Here is an 18,633-nt window from a genome sequence, read left to right as displayed (position 1 = left end):
TGAAGCTGAAACTCCAATACTTTGGCCACCTGATACAGAGAACTGATTCCTTGTAAAAGACCCTGATGCTGGGAAAGATTGAAGCTGGGAGGAGAAGGGGGCAACAGAGGATGAGATGGCTGGATGGCATCACTGACTCAATGGACATGAGTTTGAGTAAACTCCAGGAGTTGGTGATGGACAGGGAGGCCTGGCATGTTGCAGTCCATGGGGTCACAAAGAGTCGGACACGACTGAGTGACTGAACTGAACTGAACTGAAGGATAGAGTCAGCAGAGGGGAGTGGTGCCGGGGGCACAGCCCACAGGAACCAGGCTGGGCGTCCAGGAGCCCCTACCCATGGACCCCTTAGCACATGCTTCGTCCCTCCAGCTGTGAGCTGTGACGACGAGTGTGAAATGCTGTCCTGTCAGGGGAACTCATCAGGGACTCTGTGCCAGGGGCCTGTGCTGGGCGCTGGTCACATAGGCAGTCTGCCTCCTGCTGTATTCTAAAATTCCGGACTGCCAGAAGGAAAGCAGGTTGGACCATATTACAGACAGTAAGCCTCAGTTCTGGGAATGTGAGAACACTCCCCAAGTCTAAGTTCCCAAATGCCAGCCAAGGGGCACCCTTGCAAGCAGGCCTTTCTCAGAATAGCCGTTTCAGACCTGCCATAGACAGGGACAAATAAAATAAATACCTTAAATTGGTATAAAGCTTATGGATTGGCTTCCTCAAGGAATAATACAGCTAGATATGTGAACACTGTCAGAAAGATGATGTTTGTGTGGTTCTGGATGATTAATAGGTATTTGTGATTATTTTTTAAAAACCTCCCAAGAACTGGAAAATTCCATTAAAATCACTACTGACCCCTTCCTCCTCTAGGAAAACCCCCCAGTTTGCATGCTGCCCTTAAATAGGTGATTACTTTTTAGGTGCTTTTGTGTGAGTATTACTTGGGTGACATTTCAAACATGGTGATGCTCACACCTTGGTGATGTCATCTCCCAAAAAGTGCCACCAACAGAGTCCTTCTCCTGGACCCACCGGGCCAAGAACCTGAGCCAAGACGGTCATCCGTGTACGTGTGTGCGCTCCGCTGAACAGTGTGTGCTCCCACTCGACGTCCTTCCGTTGATGGAAGAGGGGAAAACTCTTACCCGACAGGAGTATTTTGCTAGGTTACTTTTTTGTTTAAAAAGCTCAGGGCAAATGTTCAATGTAGCTCTTGCTAGTATCTGTAATAAACATTTAAGGCAGAGGTCTCTAACCTAAGGTTCAGTGATGGTCTTTAGAGTGTCAGTGAACATATGCAAACTACGCTTAAAATTTTTGTTTATATATATTTTTCAGTTTTGAAGGTCTGTAAGATTTTATCAGCTTAAAGGAATCTTGGCCCCAATAAAGATTTTAAGCTCTCGATTTAGACAGAAGGATACTAGACAGGCATCTTTGTGGCTTATGTCAGGAGTTTCTTGTATGATCTTTTTCATGAGAGCATTCTAACGTTAATATTTCCTTTTTGTAGGTATTGTACTGATGATATGTTGCAAAGAGAAATGATGTCCAATCCTTTTTTGGGTAGCTATGGGGTCATCATCTTAGATGATATTCATGAAAGAAGCATCGCAACTGATGTGTTACTTGGACTTCTTAAAGATGTGTTACTAGCAAGACCGGAACTGAAGCTCATAATTAACTGCTCACCTCACCTGATCAACAAGCTCAGTTCTTACTATGGAAACGTGCCTCTCATCCAAGTGAAAAACAAGCACCCCGTGGAGGTTGTGTACCTTAGTGGGGCTCAGAAGGAGTCTTTTGAGTCTATTTTACGCCTTATCTTTGAAATTCACCACTCGGGTGAGAAGGGTGACATCGTTGTCTTTCTGGCCTGTGAACAAGTAAGTAAGTAATACTCTAACCTACCAGAGCAATAAGGTTACTTATTGGGAGCCTTTGAACCTTGCTGCGAAGATTTGAATAACCTACAGATTTCACATTGCTAATTAGCTGTTTAAATATTTGGTTCCACCATACCTCATTTCTCTATACTTCGGAAGAAGGTTCGATAAAGAGTAAATAAAGCCTGTGCTTGAAAGGTGAACAGGGAAATGCTTCTAGAAGCAGGAAGCACAGAGTGAGGAGGGGGAAGGAGGAGTCTGAGGAGCTTGTGGGGTGATCTCCAGAGCTGACTTCCTGCCCCCCGGCGGGCGGGATTCTGGGCTGCCCCAGAGGCTCACCGTGAACCCTCTCAGCAGAGGGGACACGCTGGTACGGCTACCCGCCTTATGGCAGGAACAGGTGCTGGAGATGCAGAACATATCCTAAGCGCTTGGCAGAGAATCAGGAAGCAAAAAAGTGTTCCTAAACAGTCAGTGAAGAATTAGGCAGAACACTAGAGTTTACAGCACACCCAGAGGGCTGTCTCCCTATACTTTTCTTAAAAAGATGAATGAGCAAACACTTCACATGAAGCTGCCTTTCCAAAAGCACAACTGGAAATGGACACCTGCGCATCTGTCACTGCTTTCAGACAGTCAGGGTCCACTTGGGGTTGCATTTGTCTGAACACAGTTAACCCTGACCCTGCTTCTCTCTCTCCCACTGCCGTGAGAGCCAGATCTAAAAACCTCCGGACTCTTTTAAGAGTTAGACTTTCTTCTTAGAGACTGACTGCTAGGCCTTTTCCTCCATGCCCGTCATTTCACTCCCAGTAAAAGCCATGCCTTTTAGACTATGACGATTCCAGTGATTAAACAAAAACCAAAAGGAAGCTGCTTGCTACTGGCTGAGCCACCAGCTGAACAAAGACAAGCACCTCGTCTCTCCATCAGAGCCTTAAGTGTGCACACGCTTTCTGAAACGCCTTCAGGAGTGTTGATTCTGCTTCATAGTCACAGCACGAAGGATGACAGCTTTGAGACCTTTAGACAGTTTTCTCACAATGTAAATTTTATCTGTTTCTGTAAAGAAAATAATTCAGAATCTCCAGTACATGATAAACTATAGCATACTTATGTTTTTCATGTATAGATTATACAGTTTCTTGAGTAGTAAATCTGCCTGCTACAGTGACGTATTCTATTATCATTCCCTAATCCTGCATGATTCAAGATATTCGAGAAAGTCCTGAGGGAAGAAATGCAGTGATTAAGGAGACGGAAAGGATTTCTGAGAACAGACGTTTTCAGTGTAACTGGGTAAAGCCTCAGGAAGGGAGGAAGGGCGGAATTAAAGAGTCTAAGACATTTGAAAGTTAGAGTTGCCAGGTGAAGAGAAGGCATATGTCTCAATGCTGGGGATGGGGGCAGTATAATTAAGACTGATAGGGTGAGTAGTCATCTTCAGAGTAACCAAAAATTCTCACATGGAGTTTTGAATAAAGCTCATAACAGAGTTGGGGGTAGTATTTGATTCTTTAATAGAAGCTATAAGTAATGTCATAATGACTTTTTAATTGTCAGACTTCAGAAGATGCATTTTTACGTAGGATAGTAGTAGAAGCTGTAAAATCCACAGGGCTTAGAAGGGTATAGAATCTTCCTGGAAGTCAGACCGGAAAGACGTCTCCTTAAGAAACTATGCTTCCTGCAGTCTTAAAGTCACGCACGTGGCAGTGCAGGGAAGGCTCGGGGCAGAGTTTGCAGTTCTGAGCCTCTGAGCGTGAGGACTCATTCGTCCTGGCAGCGGCTGCTGCTGTGGCCGAGTGGAGCACGGGGGTCTCTGGGGGGTCTCCTCGTCCAGCAGGCGGCCGGTGGGCGGCAGGACAGCTGTCCTGCAGCTAGAGCATGCCTTCTCTGGGAGCCAGCGTTCTTCCTCGCAGCCCAGCTCCAAATCTCACAGCTGTTACCTGGTTTTCTTTTCTCCATCTATTCCGTAACAAGCTGAACACAGCTCAGTATCCTGATGGACTTTTCTTTTTTCTTTTTAACTCCTTATGTCAGGATTAACTGGCATAAGATACTCTGCTTATAGTCTCAGAATTTGTCTTTTGGAAAATTTTGTCTTGCCCTGAAATCCATGTTAATAGCCATTGACCATCTTTCCCTTTGCTGTTTAAATCTCTCTTGATTTCAGTATACAGCTTTAGAATCTGCCACAGCAAACCAAGTGTCATATGAAATCAAAGCCAAGCAGTCTAACAGAAGTGTACTACTTGTTGGTTTTTTTTCCTCTTAAGAAATCCATTCTAAAGTGCAGAGACACCCTCAGATGTTTTGGTTTAGAAACGTCAGATGCCTCCCGTCTTCCCTCACATGCTGTGAGTTAACACCCGAGAGCCAGGCACTCCCTGTGTCTTGGGCTCAGTCGAGACACGGAGGCCTGCATGTTTTCCAGGGTGTTGGTCCTAACCACTAATCTTTTAATTTGAAGAAAAAATGAAGTAGATTAACTGGAAAACAAAAATAAAGACAAATGAGACCGTCTAGCCAGATAGTTGTGCAACTTGAAGCTGTCACAGGAAGGTGCTCTTAGGTGGAAGGTTTTCCTGGAAAATATTCCATCTGGTCAAGGCCCTTTCCTCTGGGGCCGGATGTCTTCCTTCAGCTCAGGGGGCTGCGTCTTCCACAGTTCTTGCAGGTGTCATGGGAAAGCCCTGCGGATGTAAATGCTCTGCACACCTTGAACAAGAAGGAAGTGAGTAAACAGTTTGATGCACTGGATGAGTGTCTTAGGCACTTTTTAAAAATTCTGAAGATATGACCTCCAAGCTTTCTGTCATCTGAGCTTGAGGAATCTAAAGTAGATACAGTAATGTTTCTATTTTGCTCTGCTTTTGATTTCTTTTTGAAGATTTTTTAAAATTCTTTTTCCTCCCCATTTGGAACAAAATTCAACATTAGAATCCTGTTATAACTGAAGTTTTAGCAGCTGGAAGCAAATGAAAAATGACAGGCCTCGACTCTCAGAGAGAGAGAGAGCTATTGCAGTGCAGTTTGAAGGTTTAGTTTGGTTGGACACTTGTGAGTGGGCTGCTGGAATGGAGCCTCCTCTTCCAGCTCAGGTAGCTGTGTGTGCCAAGGGTGCCACCTCCCCACCAAGAGGAACGTACCCAGGTCCCTGTGAGGCCTGGGCAGCAGCCGCGTGCAGGGAGCTGCAGATCGAGGACTCACTCTCCTCTCTGCAAATCTCTAAGCTTGCTTCGCTGAAAATGTGACATGATTAGAATGATTTAAAAAAAAATTGGAATGAATAGCTTTATTCTGATTATTCCAGCTGGCAAGCTTTCATTCTTTACAGTCAGTAGTCCTGCTCTTTGCTTGGTTAAAAAAAAAACAAACGTGCCCCAAGTAGACCAGCTCCATAGGAAAGGGAAGTGTGAGCAGGAGGAGGTGCCCAGGTGACTGCGGTGTGGGCCACAGCCTCTGCCCTGCTTCCCTGGGGTCTCTGGGGTAATAGGTCACCCCATGTCTTGCTACTTTCCAGGCAGATATGTCCACCTGTGAAGCCCTTGAGTTAGTTAAGTCCCATCTGACAGGTGGTGTGGAGGGAAGGAAAGATGAGCTGGAATGCTGGGCAGGGGCCTCAAATCTTTATAAAAGTCACAGAAGGCATTGTTAGACTTTTGGTGAAATCTACTCTAATAAAATGAAATGCGGCTTCCTGTTGAAGCTAAAACTCCAATACTTTGGTCACCTGATGCAAAGAACTGACTCATTTGAAAAGACCCTGATGTTGGGAAAGATTGAAGGCAGGAGGAGAAGGGGATGAGAGAGGATGAGATGGTTGGATGGCATCACTAACTCAATGGACATGAGTTTGAGTAAACTCCAGGAGTTGGTTATGGACAGGGAGGCCTGGCATGCTGCAGTTCATGGGGTCACAAAGAGTCAGACGACTGAACTGACTGACTTCCTCCATCTGGTAGTTAGACCCGTAAAAAAAAAAAGAAAAAAATTTTGGAAACAAATTTAAAAGGTGTAAGAATTACATTGTGACATCTTTCCTATGTGAGGTTGTAGAAATCCGGTTGTGGTTTGAGAAGAGTTCAGTAGAAAAGTACTGTGTAAAGTGTCTTGCTTTTTGAGCATTTTGCAGTAATATACTTATTTATAGTTTTAGGGCACGTAATTTACTCTTTTTCAACGTATTTGATAATGAAACGTTTTTAAAGAGTATTTCTAAATTCCTGGATCTTGCAAACGTATAAATAACAGTGATTATTTCCTGCCTGCTTCATTGCATTTCTGCTATTTTTAAAATGCTTTAAATGCTAATGGGTAATCATTTTCAGAATGACCCAGATTAAGGTCCTGATTATGGGACGGGTATGTATATTTGCTTCTATTGGAAACCTAGAGATTGCTTTACAATTCTTAGTCCTGCCATCAGAGCACAGTGGTGCATTCTCACCGATCTGAAAATAACTTTTGTTTCCCTGTCATTGTTAACAGAGGTGAGAAACTGCCTTAAGCTAGAGAAATGCATGAAGGCAAAGACAGTACATTTCACAAAAGGAAAGCCATTTTGGACTAAAAGCAATGAGATCATTTATAAATTATACTTAACTTCCCCAAAGAAATGTTCTTACACAGTTATATCTTCCTTTCTTATTTGACGACACCTATAGACAAGTATTTCTTTCCGTGAATACATTATGCAGCTTTTGCCAAATTTTTAAAAATATTTTTTTTATTTTTTTAACTTTTATTTTGTATTGGAGTATAGCCGATGAACAAAATTGTGATAGTTTCAGGTGGACAGAAAAGGGACTTAGCCATACAAATCCATGTATCCGTTCTCCCCTGAACTCCCCTCCCATCCAGGCTGCACACGTGACATTGAGCAGAGTTCCCTGTGCTAGTCAGTAGGTCCTTGGTTTTGCCTATAGTTCTGTGTAATATGGACAGAGTTGTTTATAATGTACTTTATTCTCATGGATGATGTTCTTGTTTTACTTTAGGATATTGAAAAAGCCTATGAAATTGTCTGCCAAGAAGGATCTAACTTAAATCCAGATCTTGGAGAGCTGGTAGTTGTTCCTTTGTATCCAAAAGAGAAATGTGCGCTGTTCAAGCCAAACGATGAGACAGAAAAAAGATGCCCAGTTTATCAGAGACGAGTGGTGTTGACGGCTAGCTCCGGAGAATCTTTGATCTGTAGCAACACAGTCAAGTTTGTTATTGATGTGGGTGTGGAGAGAAGAAAGGTAATTATTATTGAGCAGGTAAATTGCCTAAACTGAGCAGGGCAGTTATCAGACTGCTGACCATTGTCTTGGGTTCCTGTCATTTTGGGATCTGGGGACTTCTCTGTTTGGCCATGTGTGCAGAGAAGCGCTGTTGTGTGCAGTAACCAGAGTCTTGAGCATAGGCAACTGCCTTTCATTAGCAGGCTGCAAGTCTGGAAAATTAAACTGATTGAGGTGCTAATGGAAAAAGTTTTAAGGAAACACAACTACTAAAGCAAATTACTTGACTCCCGAACTAATCTTTGCTTCCATACATGTCTTAGGTGTTTTTGGTGGCCTCTTTATCAAAGTAATTAGCATCTTCTCCCAGGTAATTTACTAGAGATCAGGTTCAAGTACACTGACTTTTATTTTTGAAAATTTTGGCTTTATCGTTGACATGGTAAAATTCCATCCTAAATTTAAAAATGTATGCTTTTAATCACTGTCCTTAAAAATTAGGAAAAACGGAAATAGGATTGCTCAAGCTCTCAGACAGTGGGGTTTCGGAAGTCCTAGCCTGTAAACTGAAAAGAACTGAAAAGAACCTACCCTGAGTGTTGCTCCGTTTACTGTTAGGAGGTGCTGTGTCACTTTTATCCCCCCAGGAGACTACGGGTCTCGTAAGTATCCGTGATTACTATGACAGAGCCATTCCAGCCATTGGAAGGTTTCCTCGGAACCCGTTTGGCTTGACCTTACAGCATTAATCCACCATTCAGAGAACCCAGGCTTATCACTTACCTTTAAACTTACCCCTGAGAAGAATCACTGTCAGTGCCATCTGTAGCTTTATATTAGCCTATTGGACCAGGAAGGCCCAGCGTGCGTTATAGAGGTGAGACCCTTGGGGGGTCACAGTCCATTTGAATAGAAGCTTGAGGAAACGCAGCATTGTCAGAGGATCATCCTTTTGTCCATGGGGCATGTGAGTATCTGTCCCCATTGGGCAGCGTGGTGCTTTGAGAAGCGGCATCCGTGTTTCAGCAGACGATGCAGAGCCCTCATATTCACAGAAGCCTCGCTGAAAGCAGACAGCCAGCCCTTCAATCCATTTATCAAAGCCCTTGCAGTTTCCATCTCAAGGCAAGTGAAGCAATAGCAAATGTCGTACAAAAGGAACGCGTCAGTAGCAGAGCAGTTCATGGAGTCAGGTGCTGCAAACAGCAGTCACTTCCGGGTGACCGGCCCCTGGGGTCTTGAGTGAGCCGATGCTCAAGCCGCTGTCCTTCCGTTCAAAGGTGTACAACCCCAGGATCAGAGCAGACTCGCTCGTCACGCAGCCCATCAGCCAGAGCCAGGCTGAGACCCGCAAGCAGCTCCTCGGCGCCTCTCCCTCAGGTAGCCCCGCGGGCCCCGGAGCCACGCACGGCGGTTCCCGTCTGCTGGCGCCCCAGACGCCTTATCCCCGCCTTTGCCCGGTCTCTTCCAGGAAAACTCTTCTGTCTGTACTCCGAAGAATTTGCCTCCAGGGACATGCGGCCGCTGAAGCCAGCAGAGATGCAGGAAGCCAACCTCACGAGCACGGTGCTCTTCATGAAGAGAGTGGACATCGCGGGCCTGGGCCACTGTGACTTCATGAACAGACCCGGTAGGCACGGGCGCGGGCCAGCAGGGCGCCCGGCTGCAGCCCTGCCCGCTTAGCTCCTGCCCACCCCCGTCCTAAGAGCAGGTGGCCCCCTGGCAGAGCAAGCAGCCTGGGGCTTTGATTTGTCCTAAAGCATTGTCTCCACTAGAGGTAAACATTCTCCGAAGTCATCTGAAAATTTTGTGGGGAAACAAAAAAAAAAAAAGGCACCCTCTGGGAAATAGCCGTCCTGACACTGGAATGTTGTCTGCCATTGGACACAGGGACACAGGGAGACAGGTGGCCAGGCCAGTGGAAGCCGGGGTGGCGCTGAGACCTACCCTAGAACCATAGGGGGTTTAATGTTGAAACTCTGGCAGTAAAGACTTGGAAGACCAGTTACTTTGGGCACCCTTGGAATCTAAGGTTTTGAACAGACTTCTCCCTAGAGGAGCAGTGGCTCTCCAGGAGAGGGACCGGGTGAGCGCCTGGTCTCGTCCAAGACAGACCTCCTTCCTTCTCTATAGCCATCTTCTCCCTGGGAGCCGTCTGTTCTTGCAGGGAAAGGGTCGCTGTTCTCCAGCAGAAGCTCAGGCATGCAGGAGAGAGAGGCCTACATTGAACGCATGTAAAGGAGGCCGTGGCATTCAGGTTCTTGGGAAAATGAGCACATTACTGGGATAACAGCCATGCGGTCCCAAGCCTGAGGCTTGACCCTGAGGATATCAGCCAGCTTGGTTTGGCACAGAGCTTCCCCATCTGAGAAGAGGTTCATTAGGCCTGGGCCCTTCCTTACTAGCTGAAGTGATAGATACATTAGTGATAAACATACCTTGAGATGGTAGCTCGGAGGAAAGAAGCAGTCACAGGAAGGTTGGAAAACGTATGTAAGCAAATGTAAGCGAGTAAACTCAGAATGCGTTTTTCTTCTATAGCAGTGGTTGGAGGGGACGGGCTGGGGCCCTGGGGGGGTGAGTGATCAGGTCCAGAAAGGCTGGGAAACCAGGATTCCTTTAGGCATGAGCCCTCACCTCGAAAATGGTGAAGCCCCCTGCCCTTGGGTCTCGCTCTGGTCCCTGAGGGAACGGAAGTCTGGAAGGCGGGGGTGGGTCGCTCACGCCCATCTCTTCAGCCTCTCCCGGGAGACCCCAGGGCATCTGTCGCCAGCCAGCCAGCCAGCCATCACTCCAGACACCACCCCCTGAAGAAACAGGTTTTATTTTTGAAAACTGCTTATGCTGGGCTTCCCTGGTGGCTCAGGACGGTAAAGCGTCTGCCTGCAGTGCAGGGGAGACCCAGGTTCAATCCCTGGGTCGGGAAGATTCCCCAGAGGAGGAAATGGCAACCCACTCCAGTACTCTTGCCTGGAAAATTCCATGGACTGAGGAGACTGGTGGGCTACAGTCCATGGGGTCGCAAAGAGCCGGACATGACTGAGTGGCTTCACTTTTTCTTTCATGTTGGTTGCCTGGGCATCTTGTTTTCATGCTAGTAGTTACTTGGTGGACCAGCATGACGAGAGAAGAGCAGGCCTTGTAACGTCCAAGATTTTTAAAAGCAAATGGCACAGCACAGCCAGAGTGCGGAGGAACTGCTGTGTTTCTCAGTGGTCACCCTCTGCCGCTCACTCTGTGCCTGGGGCTTAGAGCCGAGAGCGGGGAACAAAAGGGCGAGGGAAACGATTTATTCTTGTCTCCTGGCAGTATGCACATAACTGTTTCTGCTGTGCTTTGGGGAAATACAACCGTGGATTAACTCTGACTCATCATTTTGAAAGGGGAAAAAAAAGATGACGGTTGCAGCTGCTGCCTTTAACGCCGCTCGTAAATGAAACGCGCAGATGCAGCATAGCCGCCTCTGCAGGACTCACGGCCACGTGAGGCGGATTTGGCGTCACTAGGCAATTCGTCCAGTTCCCTTGGCCTGTGTGTGCGTGTGTGCTTAGTCACTCAGTCGTGTCCGACTCTGCGACCCCATGGACTACAGCCCGCCAGGCTCCTCGGTCCGTGGGGATTCTCCAGGCAAGAACACTGGAGTGGGTTGCCATGCCCTCCCCCAGGGTCCCTTGGCACAGCTCTCTTAAAAAAAATCCCTCGTTTTCTAAGCTGGTGCTGAGGACTGACCTCCATGGTGAGTGGAGGACGCAGTCCCTGTTGATCAGGGTCAGGGAGTCCAGGGCCAGCCGACCACTTGAGGTGGTCCTAGGCCTCTTCCCTCTGGGAGGGCAGGGGAGCGCCGTCAGCACGGGCGGGGACAAGCTCGCTGAGCCCAGGCCCATGCTGGATGTCACCTTGGTATCTGGCCTCACAGCTCGTTTTGCTGGCGGCCAGACAACTGGCATTGGAACCATCTGTGAAGAGTGGACCCAAATGCAGACTTGCCAGACGTGGCATTTGGGACGAGACAGGGCCGTCTCAGAGACGGGGGAAGGAGGAAAGGGCAGGATCGGGTCAGGGCCCCGAAGATGCGTCCAGACCCTTGGCCTGTGGGGCTGAGGCTGGGACTTCTCAGCCTGTGAATCAGGGAGTCAAGACGCTCCGCAGTTTTCTCTTTGAGGAGCCTGCTTGGTGAGTGCGCCCGAGAAGTGGTGGGTCATCACGGGAAACGCAAGATTCTGCTCTGGAGTTTACAAAGGGGCTAAAACATAACGGTCTGTGTGAAGAGGAGATCGGAGGGGAAATGGGCCACGGGAGGGAGCCTGGCGTGAATCCCTCCATCCCCAGCAGGGAGCGTGCTGCCGGTTGCCCCCAGATAGCCAGGATTCGACCCCAGCCCTGGCAGGAGGCCCCACCTCGGTTTTTGAATTCACAGAGGCCCCATGTCACCTGCCTGAGGCCACACAGAGCCTACTGCTGTTCCTAGACGGCGGGGAGGAGGGTGGAGAAGAGGCACAAAGGCGCTGAAACCCACGAGAGCCAGTGTCATGAGGCTCTTGGGAGCGAGAGGTCTCTTTTCAGAATGAAAAGAAAATCTGAGGAAGAGCTTAGAAGACACAGAAGGGAAGCACCTTCAGCCCTCGGAACCCGTTCAGCTCTCTGTGGGCCCGGCTGGTGGAGGCTGAACGGGAATGCCAGCCTTCCTTGAGCTTGGGGAGGGAGGGAAACGGGGCTGTCCTTGGCACACTGGGCCAGAGGCGGCCGGGATTGCAGGCACCCCAGCGCCCTGGCCCTCGTTACCAGCTGCGTGACATTCGGCCACTCAGACTAGCATCAGCCCAAGCGGGTTGGGATAAGGGCGTGGGGTGTCCTGTGACCCCAAGCCATGCCTCTGGGACCCTCGAGGGCAGAGGCTGAACGGCACAGGCACGCAGCTTCCTGTCTCCATCTCTGCGTTCTTCTCTCCACTGCTGAGCACCTGAGTGGAGGTCCCCATGACAGGGAAGGGAACACTCTGCTATTTGACATCGAAAATCTTGGCAGACTTTTCAAGGCCATAGGAAAGATGCCACGTGAGGCTGTTGGTTCTGGAAATGACACAGCAGAGCCCTGGACCCATCGGACCTGCGCTCTTGCTTCGGATCAGTGCTGAGCCCTCCATCTGGCTGTGGGCTCAACCCTTATTCTAGACAAACAGCCTTTCTGTGAGCAGCCTTTCTGCAGGTGCTGTGGCATGAAAATGCAGATTCCATGTTGGAGCCTGGCATTTGGGCTTCCGTGGGAAGAGGGTGCAGGAAAGAGTGTGTCAGTAGCCCTCCAGGTGACTCTGAGTGATGGCAGTGGGGCAGGCGTGTGACCTTGCAGTGAGCTATCCCGCAGGGAGTACAGTGGCGATGTTTTGTTCATATTGAAATTGCCTTTGGAGTAGAGCAGCGTGATTTTGCAGTGTTGTAAAGAAGAGGCCTGGCACTAAACATCTACATTCCATTTGTTAGCATTATTTACCGTGGATTACACTTAAACAGCACTGCCATAAAGAATCCTCATCTAAACCCTTTTGCTTTTACCTATGATTTTATGGGCCGTACCGGGGAGCTGGCTTAAAACGTAGAATGTAATATTAGCAAACCTTATGCAGTTATTTTTATGAGTGCTCCTGCACCTGTATCATTTGCATTCATTAACTTGCTCTTTCTAGCATAATGAAACCCCCAAGAACTTCCTCTCTTCCGCTGCTGTTAGGACCGGGAGCAGAGTCATGATATTTCCACCAGTCACCCTGTGTGCAGCCAACTCAACTCCAGGGTACAAAAATGAGGAGCAGTGCCCTCCGGGGCCAGAGGCTGGCTGTCCAGCCAGATCCTCACAGGGCCAGTTCCCAGAGATCCTGTAACTTACGATGAAGCAGCTTTGCTGACTTACGGAAACTGGTTTCTAAACAGCTCTCAGTAATTAAGTCTGCACTCCCAGCCCCTCCTGCCCTGTTTAATCCAAGATGCTTATTTCTGCTGCTGCTGCCTCTTGAACCTTCTCGGGCAGGTCAGGTATTACTTTTGATTTCAGGGCTTGCTGATGGCACCTTGGACTAAATACTCTTTCTAAGGAGCCCATCTGTTTACTTCCCTGGGACTGGGACTTCTCGAGGCCTCACCCTTGCCTCAGGGTCTCTAACTGCACAAATGGCAAATAGCTCTTTCAGCTTCCTTGTCTGCTGTTGCTGTCATCTGTGTGAGTTCTGAGTCAGCTTCGATTGGTGCGTTCTTCTCTTTATTGTGGGATTACATTTTCCTACCACGTGGTTTTTATTGGATGCCAGACACAGTCCGTCTCACTGCATTGGATATTGGACATTTCGTATTCCTTTAAGTATTCTCGAGCTTGCCCTGGGCTGCAGGATGATCCTTTCAGGGGTTGATTTCAGGATATGTAGGTGGCACTAGAACCGCGCTTATGGGGTGGGGGGGTGGTGGGGAGCGTAGTTATTATTTCCTCCCCAGAGCCCCGTGAACCGTGAAGCTTTGCAGCCTGGCTGGTGGGAACGGGCCTGTCGGAGAGCGCACGGGTGCACCAGGCACAGATCCTGTCCCTCCTGGCCTGGAGTGGTTTCTCCTATGGGCCCTGCTGACTGAGCGAGGGGCCCTCGTCCATCTGAGTCCTCCTGAAGAGCGCTCTCCTCTCAGGAAGCTGACCTGCAAGCTCTGACCGCCCCCCCCCCCCCCACCGCCCCGAGTCTCCAGGGACGCTCAGCACCACCTCAATGATGCTGGGAACCTGGCAGCTCCCCCAGCTCCCCTCCTCCCACCACAGCCGGGAAACTCAGGGCAGTGAAGCTCCCTGAGTGATGGCCCCTCTCAGGAATCACTGCCGTTCACTGCCTGGTGGTCTCTGCCTCGCAGACTGTTGATTCACATGTTTTGCTTATTGTTTGTTCTGTGTGGGAGGGGAAATCCAGTACCTGTTGCCCCATCTTGGTGGTATGAGACTTTCTAACCATACTTTCAATTTTGTCTTCCCCAGCACCAGAGAGTCTGATGCAGGCTTTGGAAGACTTAGATTACCTGGCAGCACTGGACAACGATGGGAATCTATCTGAGTTCGGAATCATCATGTCAGAGTTCCCTCTTGATCCACAACTCTCCAAGTCCATCTTAGCATCCTGTGAATTTGACTGTGTCGATGAAATGCTCACCATCGCTGCCATGGTGACAGGTATTCCCTCAGGACATTTCTTTGGCCCTGCAGCAGGTATAGATTTGAATGAGATCCACTGACATGGGAAAGAAATATTTTCAATTCAAATAGATTGAAAAGGTAGAAAAGTATGAGAATTATCTTAATATGAAAAATACCTAAGTAAAAACCCAGAGGGTTTCTTAGATCAGACAGGTGACAGCACACCAAGCTTGCTTTTGCTGCAGTAACGGGTACTGACCAAGAAGCACTCATCACTGGAAGTGTTCTTACCCCTGCCGATCTCGCGCGTGTTTCCTGCCTCCTCCCACCTCATTCGCCTTGGCTTATAGGTCTGAATAGATTCCTTTACTGGCAGAGCAAATCAGAGGCTCTGCTGCATCAGAACCTGGGTTCCGGTCCTGTCCCTGGGCCTCTGAGTCCCCAGGTCCCCCGGCTCCAGCTGTAATACAGGCAGGGTGTCCGCTGTGCCAAGCAGCCCTGAGTAAAGCTAACAGGAACACGCGCATGATGACAGCTCACCCTGAGCATCTCTGATTTCTAAGTAAACAAGGAAAACACATTATTCCCAGAAGACGGGCAGGGCTGCACGCGGCAGTGAGCCCCCTCCGCCTGCTGTGCTGAAGGGAATGCTCATTATCGCCAACCTTCTGACTTTTCATGTCTTAAAGCTCCTAATTGCTTTTCGCACCTGTCCCGCGGAGCTGAGGCGGCCGCCCTGTCTTCCTGGAAGACGTTCTTACATCCCGATGGAGATCACTTCACCCTCATCAACATCTACAAGGCCTACCAGGACACGACTCTGAACGCCGCCAGTGAGCGTAAGTGAAGGCTCGGTGTTCTCAGAAATCACCTCCTAGTCATCCTCTCCTTCCCAGAACAAAGCCGCGTTAGGATTCAGCAAACATCCTCTCTCCCCCGAGCCCCTGGGTCACCTGAGCAGCACGGCACTCCAGGCCCCCCTTGTGCACCCACAGGTTTAACCGTAAAGACACCCTCCTGCTCCCGCAGACGGGGCCCTGCGTCCACACACCCCGGCACCCAGCCCACAGCCTCCAGAGCGAGCCTGCTGGGGCCACAGGGACGGGAGACCTGGACTTGCCCGGCACAGCCCTGCCCTCTTGAGCCCGGGGAGAAGGAAAGAACTGCCATCTCCAGGTGGCCAGCAGTCAGAGCTGCGTCTCGTGCTGCTTCTGACATGGCAGGTTCACTGCTAGATGGAGAGAGAATGTGATCACTCAAAACAAAACACACACACACACACCACCCCCAGCTCCAGGTAGTGGTAACGAAGAGGCGGGTGAGCTGAGGGAGACTGAGCTTGGCCGAGGAGGGGATGAGAGAGGAGGGGTGTTCAGGGAGTAGAGTAGCCCGTGGAAAACCTGCAGCAGAGGACAGGTTGTGTCTGAACCACGGTGGGTTATGTTTCCACTTACAGGGGTAACAGAAAGGCAAACTCCTCCACGGGAGACTCTATTCCAGCCTTAAAGACAGGAAGGGGATCTCAGAGGCCAAGAGGGCGGAGCAGTGACGCAGAGGCGGCCAGAGAACTGGCTACAAGGAGGGTTATCAGGCCCACCTTTGTCCTCCATGATGCTTCTCTTGCCTCCTCTGCTCCAACGAGGGTGTGAAAAAGTACTTGAAGTAAAGCGAAAAACGTGGCAGCAGTCAGAACGGCAAATGGTACGGAGCAGGGAGTTAGTGTTTTAACGCTAAGAAGAAAAAGCTGTCAGCGAGGTACACAGGGAGTTTGGCAGCATCTTTGGCGAGCAGGCCAGATGACTTGGTCATCACGTGACCAAGTGTGTGCTTTCACGGCTCCAGGTAGGCCGGATGACTTGGACAGGACAGCGCTGAAGGTCTGCAGTCCCCGTGCCAGGCCACGTGCGCTCCCAGGTCAAGGCACAACCGGGTCCAGCTCCCGTCATCCCAGATGGAGAGAAAGAGGACTTCACACTGTTGCAGGGGACTTTCAATGTATTAATAAAACTTGCAACTCGGGCAGGCGAGCTTAACTGCAACATTGATTCCCAAGTCAGCCTAGTAATAATCCTTTCCTTACAATTAAGACGTGAGATATTTTCATGGAGCAGAGATGTGTAGTGTAAGCTTTTCCCTTCTAGTCTGATTAAATGTTGTGGCCACGTACATCCTGGCTGTGCACACGCTGGACAAAATGTTGATCTTTAAGACAGTCTCTCCTGCCCCTCACGATCCAGATTAAGGGTCAGTGCTAGGACCCTGCACTTCACACAGCTGGCAGGATCTTGGAGTCCCTGCAGCCGCTCCAGGTCCTGCACCCTCTCTGTGCCTGGCAGAGCCACCAGAGGCCTCTGTCCTCGCCGCCTCCCGCCACCGGCTCACGGGACAACCTTTTTAGGAGACAGGACGCAGAGATAAGAGCGTGTCCAGCCTGGGCTCTCGGCTGTGACAGGTCACGTCTCAGCAGCCTTTTGTTGGTTCCTTCCTAGACTGTGTGGAAAAGTGGTGTCACGATTACTTCCTCAACTGCTCAGCACTCAGGACGGCAGAGGTCATCCGAGCTGAACTCTTAGAAATCATCAAGCGGATCGAGCTTCCCTACACAGAACCTGCCTTTGGCTCAAAGGAGAACACTCTGAACATAAAGAAAGCTCTTCTGTCTGGTTATTTTATGCAGGTAAGAATGGATAAGGCCACCTGCGGTGCGGTCTTTACAAAAATCTCACATATTCAGGACATCCTGTCAGAAGTCTCACTTAGGGTGATTATTTTATTGGTGTGAAAACCCTTATATGTTACTGAATGTTCAGTATTTAAATATGTCCCCTCAAGGGAGTGAAGAGCTAAGCTAGACGGTTCCCTTTGTCTGAAAGGACAGGAGATCTTTCTCATCACAGAGGGAGCTCTTACAGCACCCTGGCTGAACGTCAGTTGCAGTTCCTCACGGCACCTGGCTGTTCCCACTTAACTGGTGATGTGGCGCCCGACAGGTAGACAGCATCCCGTCGGTTTCTTTCCTGGAGCAAAGGCTGCCTAAGGCAGCTGCTCTGAACTGTTAATAAAGCCTGTTACAGAAATGCACGCATCCTTCACATCACAGTGAGCAGCACTGTGGCATTCGAGCATGGATTTCCTCATCTGTATGGAAACAGATGTCACAGGGTTATGGTGAGGAATTAAACGCGCCAAAACGTCAGGTGTAAAGCACTGGACGTCTGTGTGCAGTCCACGACACGGCAGGGAACAGCTTTATTTCTTGACCAGAACCTTCACCTTTGCACCCGTGCTGTTTTGGCATGCTGCCCTGAAACTGATGAAATTGGTCCACATCCTTATCACTGGCTCTTAAGTTCTGGGCAAAACATGTATACGTCTTACTTTCTATATCTGAAAATGGAAGACGTGTAGCGAATCAGTAGTTTATTCTCTATGGAGTAGTTTGGAATTTTTAACACGGTATTTTTGCCATATGCCTCTCTGCATTCACACGCCGCCTTTCCTCCTCCGTGCTGCCGCCTCTCAGATCGCTCGGGACGTGGACGGGGCGGGCAACTACCTGATGCTCACGCACAAGCAAGTGGCACAGCTGCACCCGCGCTCCTGCTACTCCGTCGCTGGGAGGATACCCGAGTGGGTCCTCTTCCACAAATTCAGCATCGCCAGCAACAACTACATCCGGACCGCCTCCGAGATCACGCCCGAGCTGTGAGTGCAGTGGAGTGAAGGGGCTCTCTCTCAGATTCCTACTTGATGCGCACGTGGCAGACGGGTTTCCTTATTTTCAGTATAAGTAGCTTATACGACTGCTAATCTGTTTGTGTGGAGCATAGCTAGTAAAGGCAGGTCTCTGTAGATGACTAAGAAAGGCCCGTGCCTCAGGTTACAGCAGAGAGAGAGAATGCAGTCTAGAAACACAGGGCCAAGCGTGGCACGCTGAGGAGGCAGAGCCCGCAGGTGCAGACCTTGCAGTGAGCCTGGCCACCTCTCATGACAGTGAGCGTTGAGACTGGAGCAAGCGCCAAAGGGCAGGACGGAGGTGAGGTTGGGAGCAGGTGGGTACTAGAGGCAGAGTACGGACCACAGAGGGTTTGGAGTTGATCCTAAGTGCGGTATAAGGCAGTCAGAGGGTTTTAAGCCAGAGTAACGCCTTCCGTCGGGAAGGTCACTGGCTGCACAGCGAACGGCCTGCAGGGACAGCGGTGAGGATGGACTGTCTCACAGCCGCCGCAGGTGCGGGCCCACTGGGAAGACGCCACTCCCGCTCGGGCAGCTGATATTTCCAGCCAGGAGCCAGGCGCAACTACAGGTGCGTCCAGCTTCAGCAGCTGGAAAGTGTGCTGTTAGTAAGAGATGCAAACACA

At 49.6% G+C, this 18,633-nt stretch overlaps 1 protein-coding gene across 1 annotated transcript in view; it reads left to right on the top strand.

Annotated features, from left to right (window-relative positions):
• The window catches only part of DHX32 (DEAH-box helicase 32 (putative)), a 51,179-nt gene that overhangs the window by 31,392 nt on the left and 1,154 nt on the right, over positions 1-18,633 (top strand). The window contains exons 4-11 of the mRNA XM_068961216.1: positions 1,514-1,886; positions 6,890-7,135; positions 8,398-8,497; positions 8,589-8,747; positions 14,117-14,308; positions 14,962-15,111; positions 16,762-16,949; positions 17,796-17,977. Of these exons, the coding sequence (XP_068817317.1) occupies positions 1,514-1,886; positions 6,890-7,135; positions 8,398-8,497; positions 8,589-8,747; positions 14,117-14,308; positions 14,962-15,111; positions 16,762-16,949; positions 17,796-17,977 (1,590 nt within the window). The remainder of the gene's footprint in view (positions 1-1,513; positions 1,887-6,889; positions 7,136-8,397; positions 8,498-8,588; positions 8,748-14,116; positions 14,309-14,961; positions 15,112-16,761; positions 16,950-17,795; positions 17,978-18,633) is intronic.

The sequence above is a fragment of the Capricornis sumatraensis genome, chromosome 23 (assembly GCF_032405125.1).
Source record: "Capricornis sumatraensis isolate serow.1 chromosome 23, serow.2, whole genome shotgun sequence".
Taxonomy (NCBI): Eukaryota; Metazoa; Chordata; class Mammalia; order Artiodactyla; family Bovidae; genus Capricornis; species Capricornis sumatraensis.
Note: the sequence above shows the minus strand (reverse complement) of the source record. Positions and strands in the feature narration are given on the sequence as shown.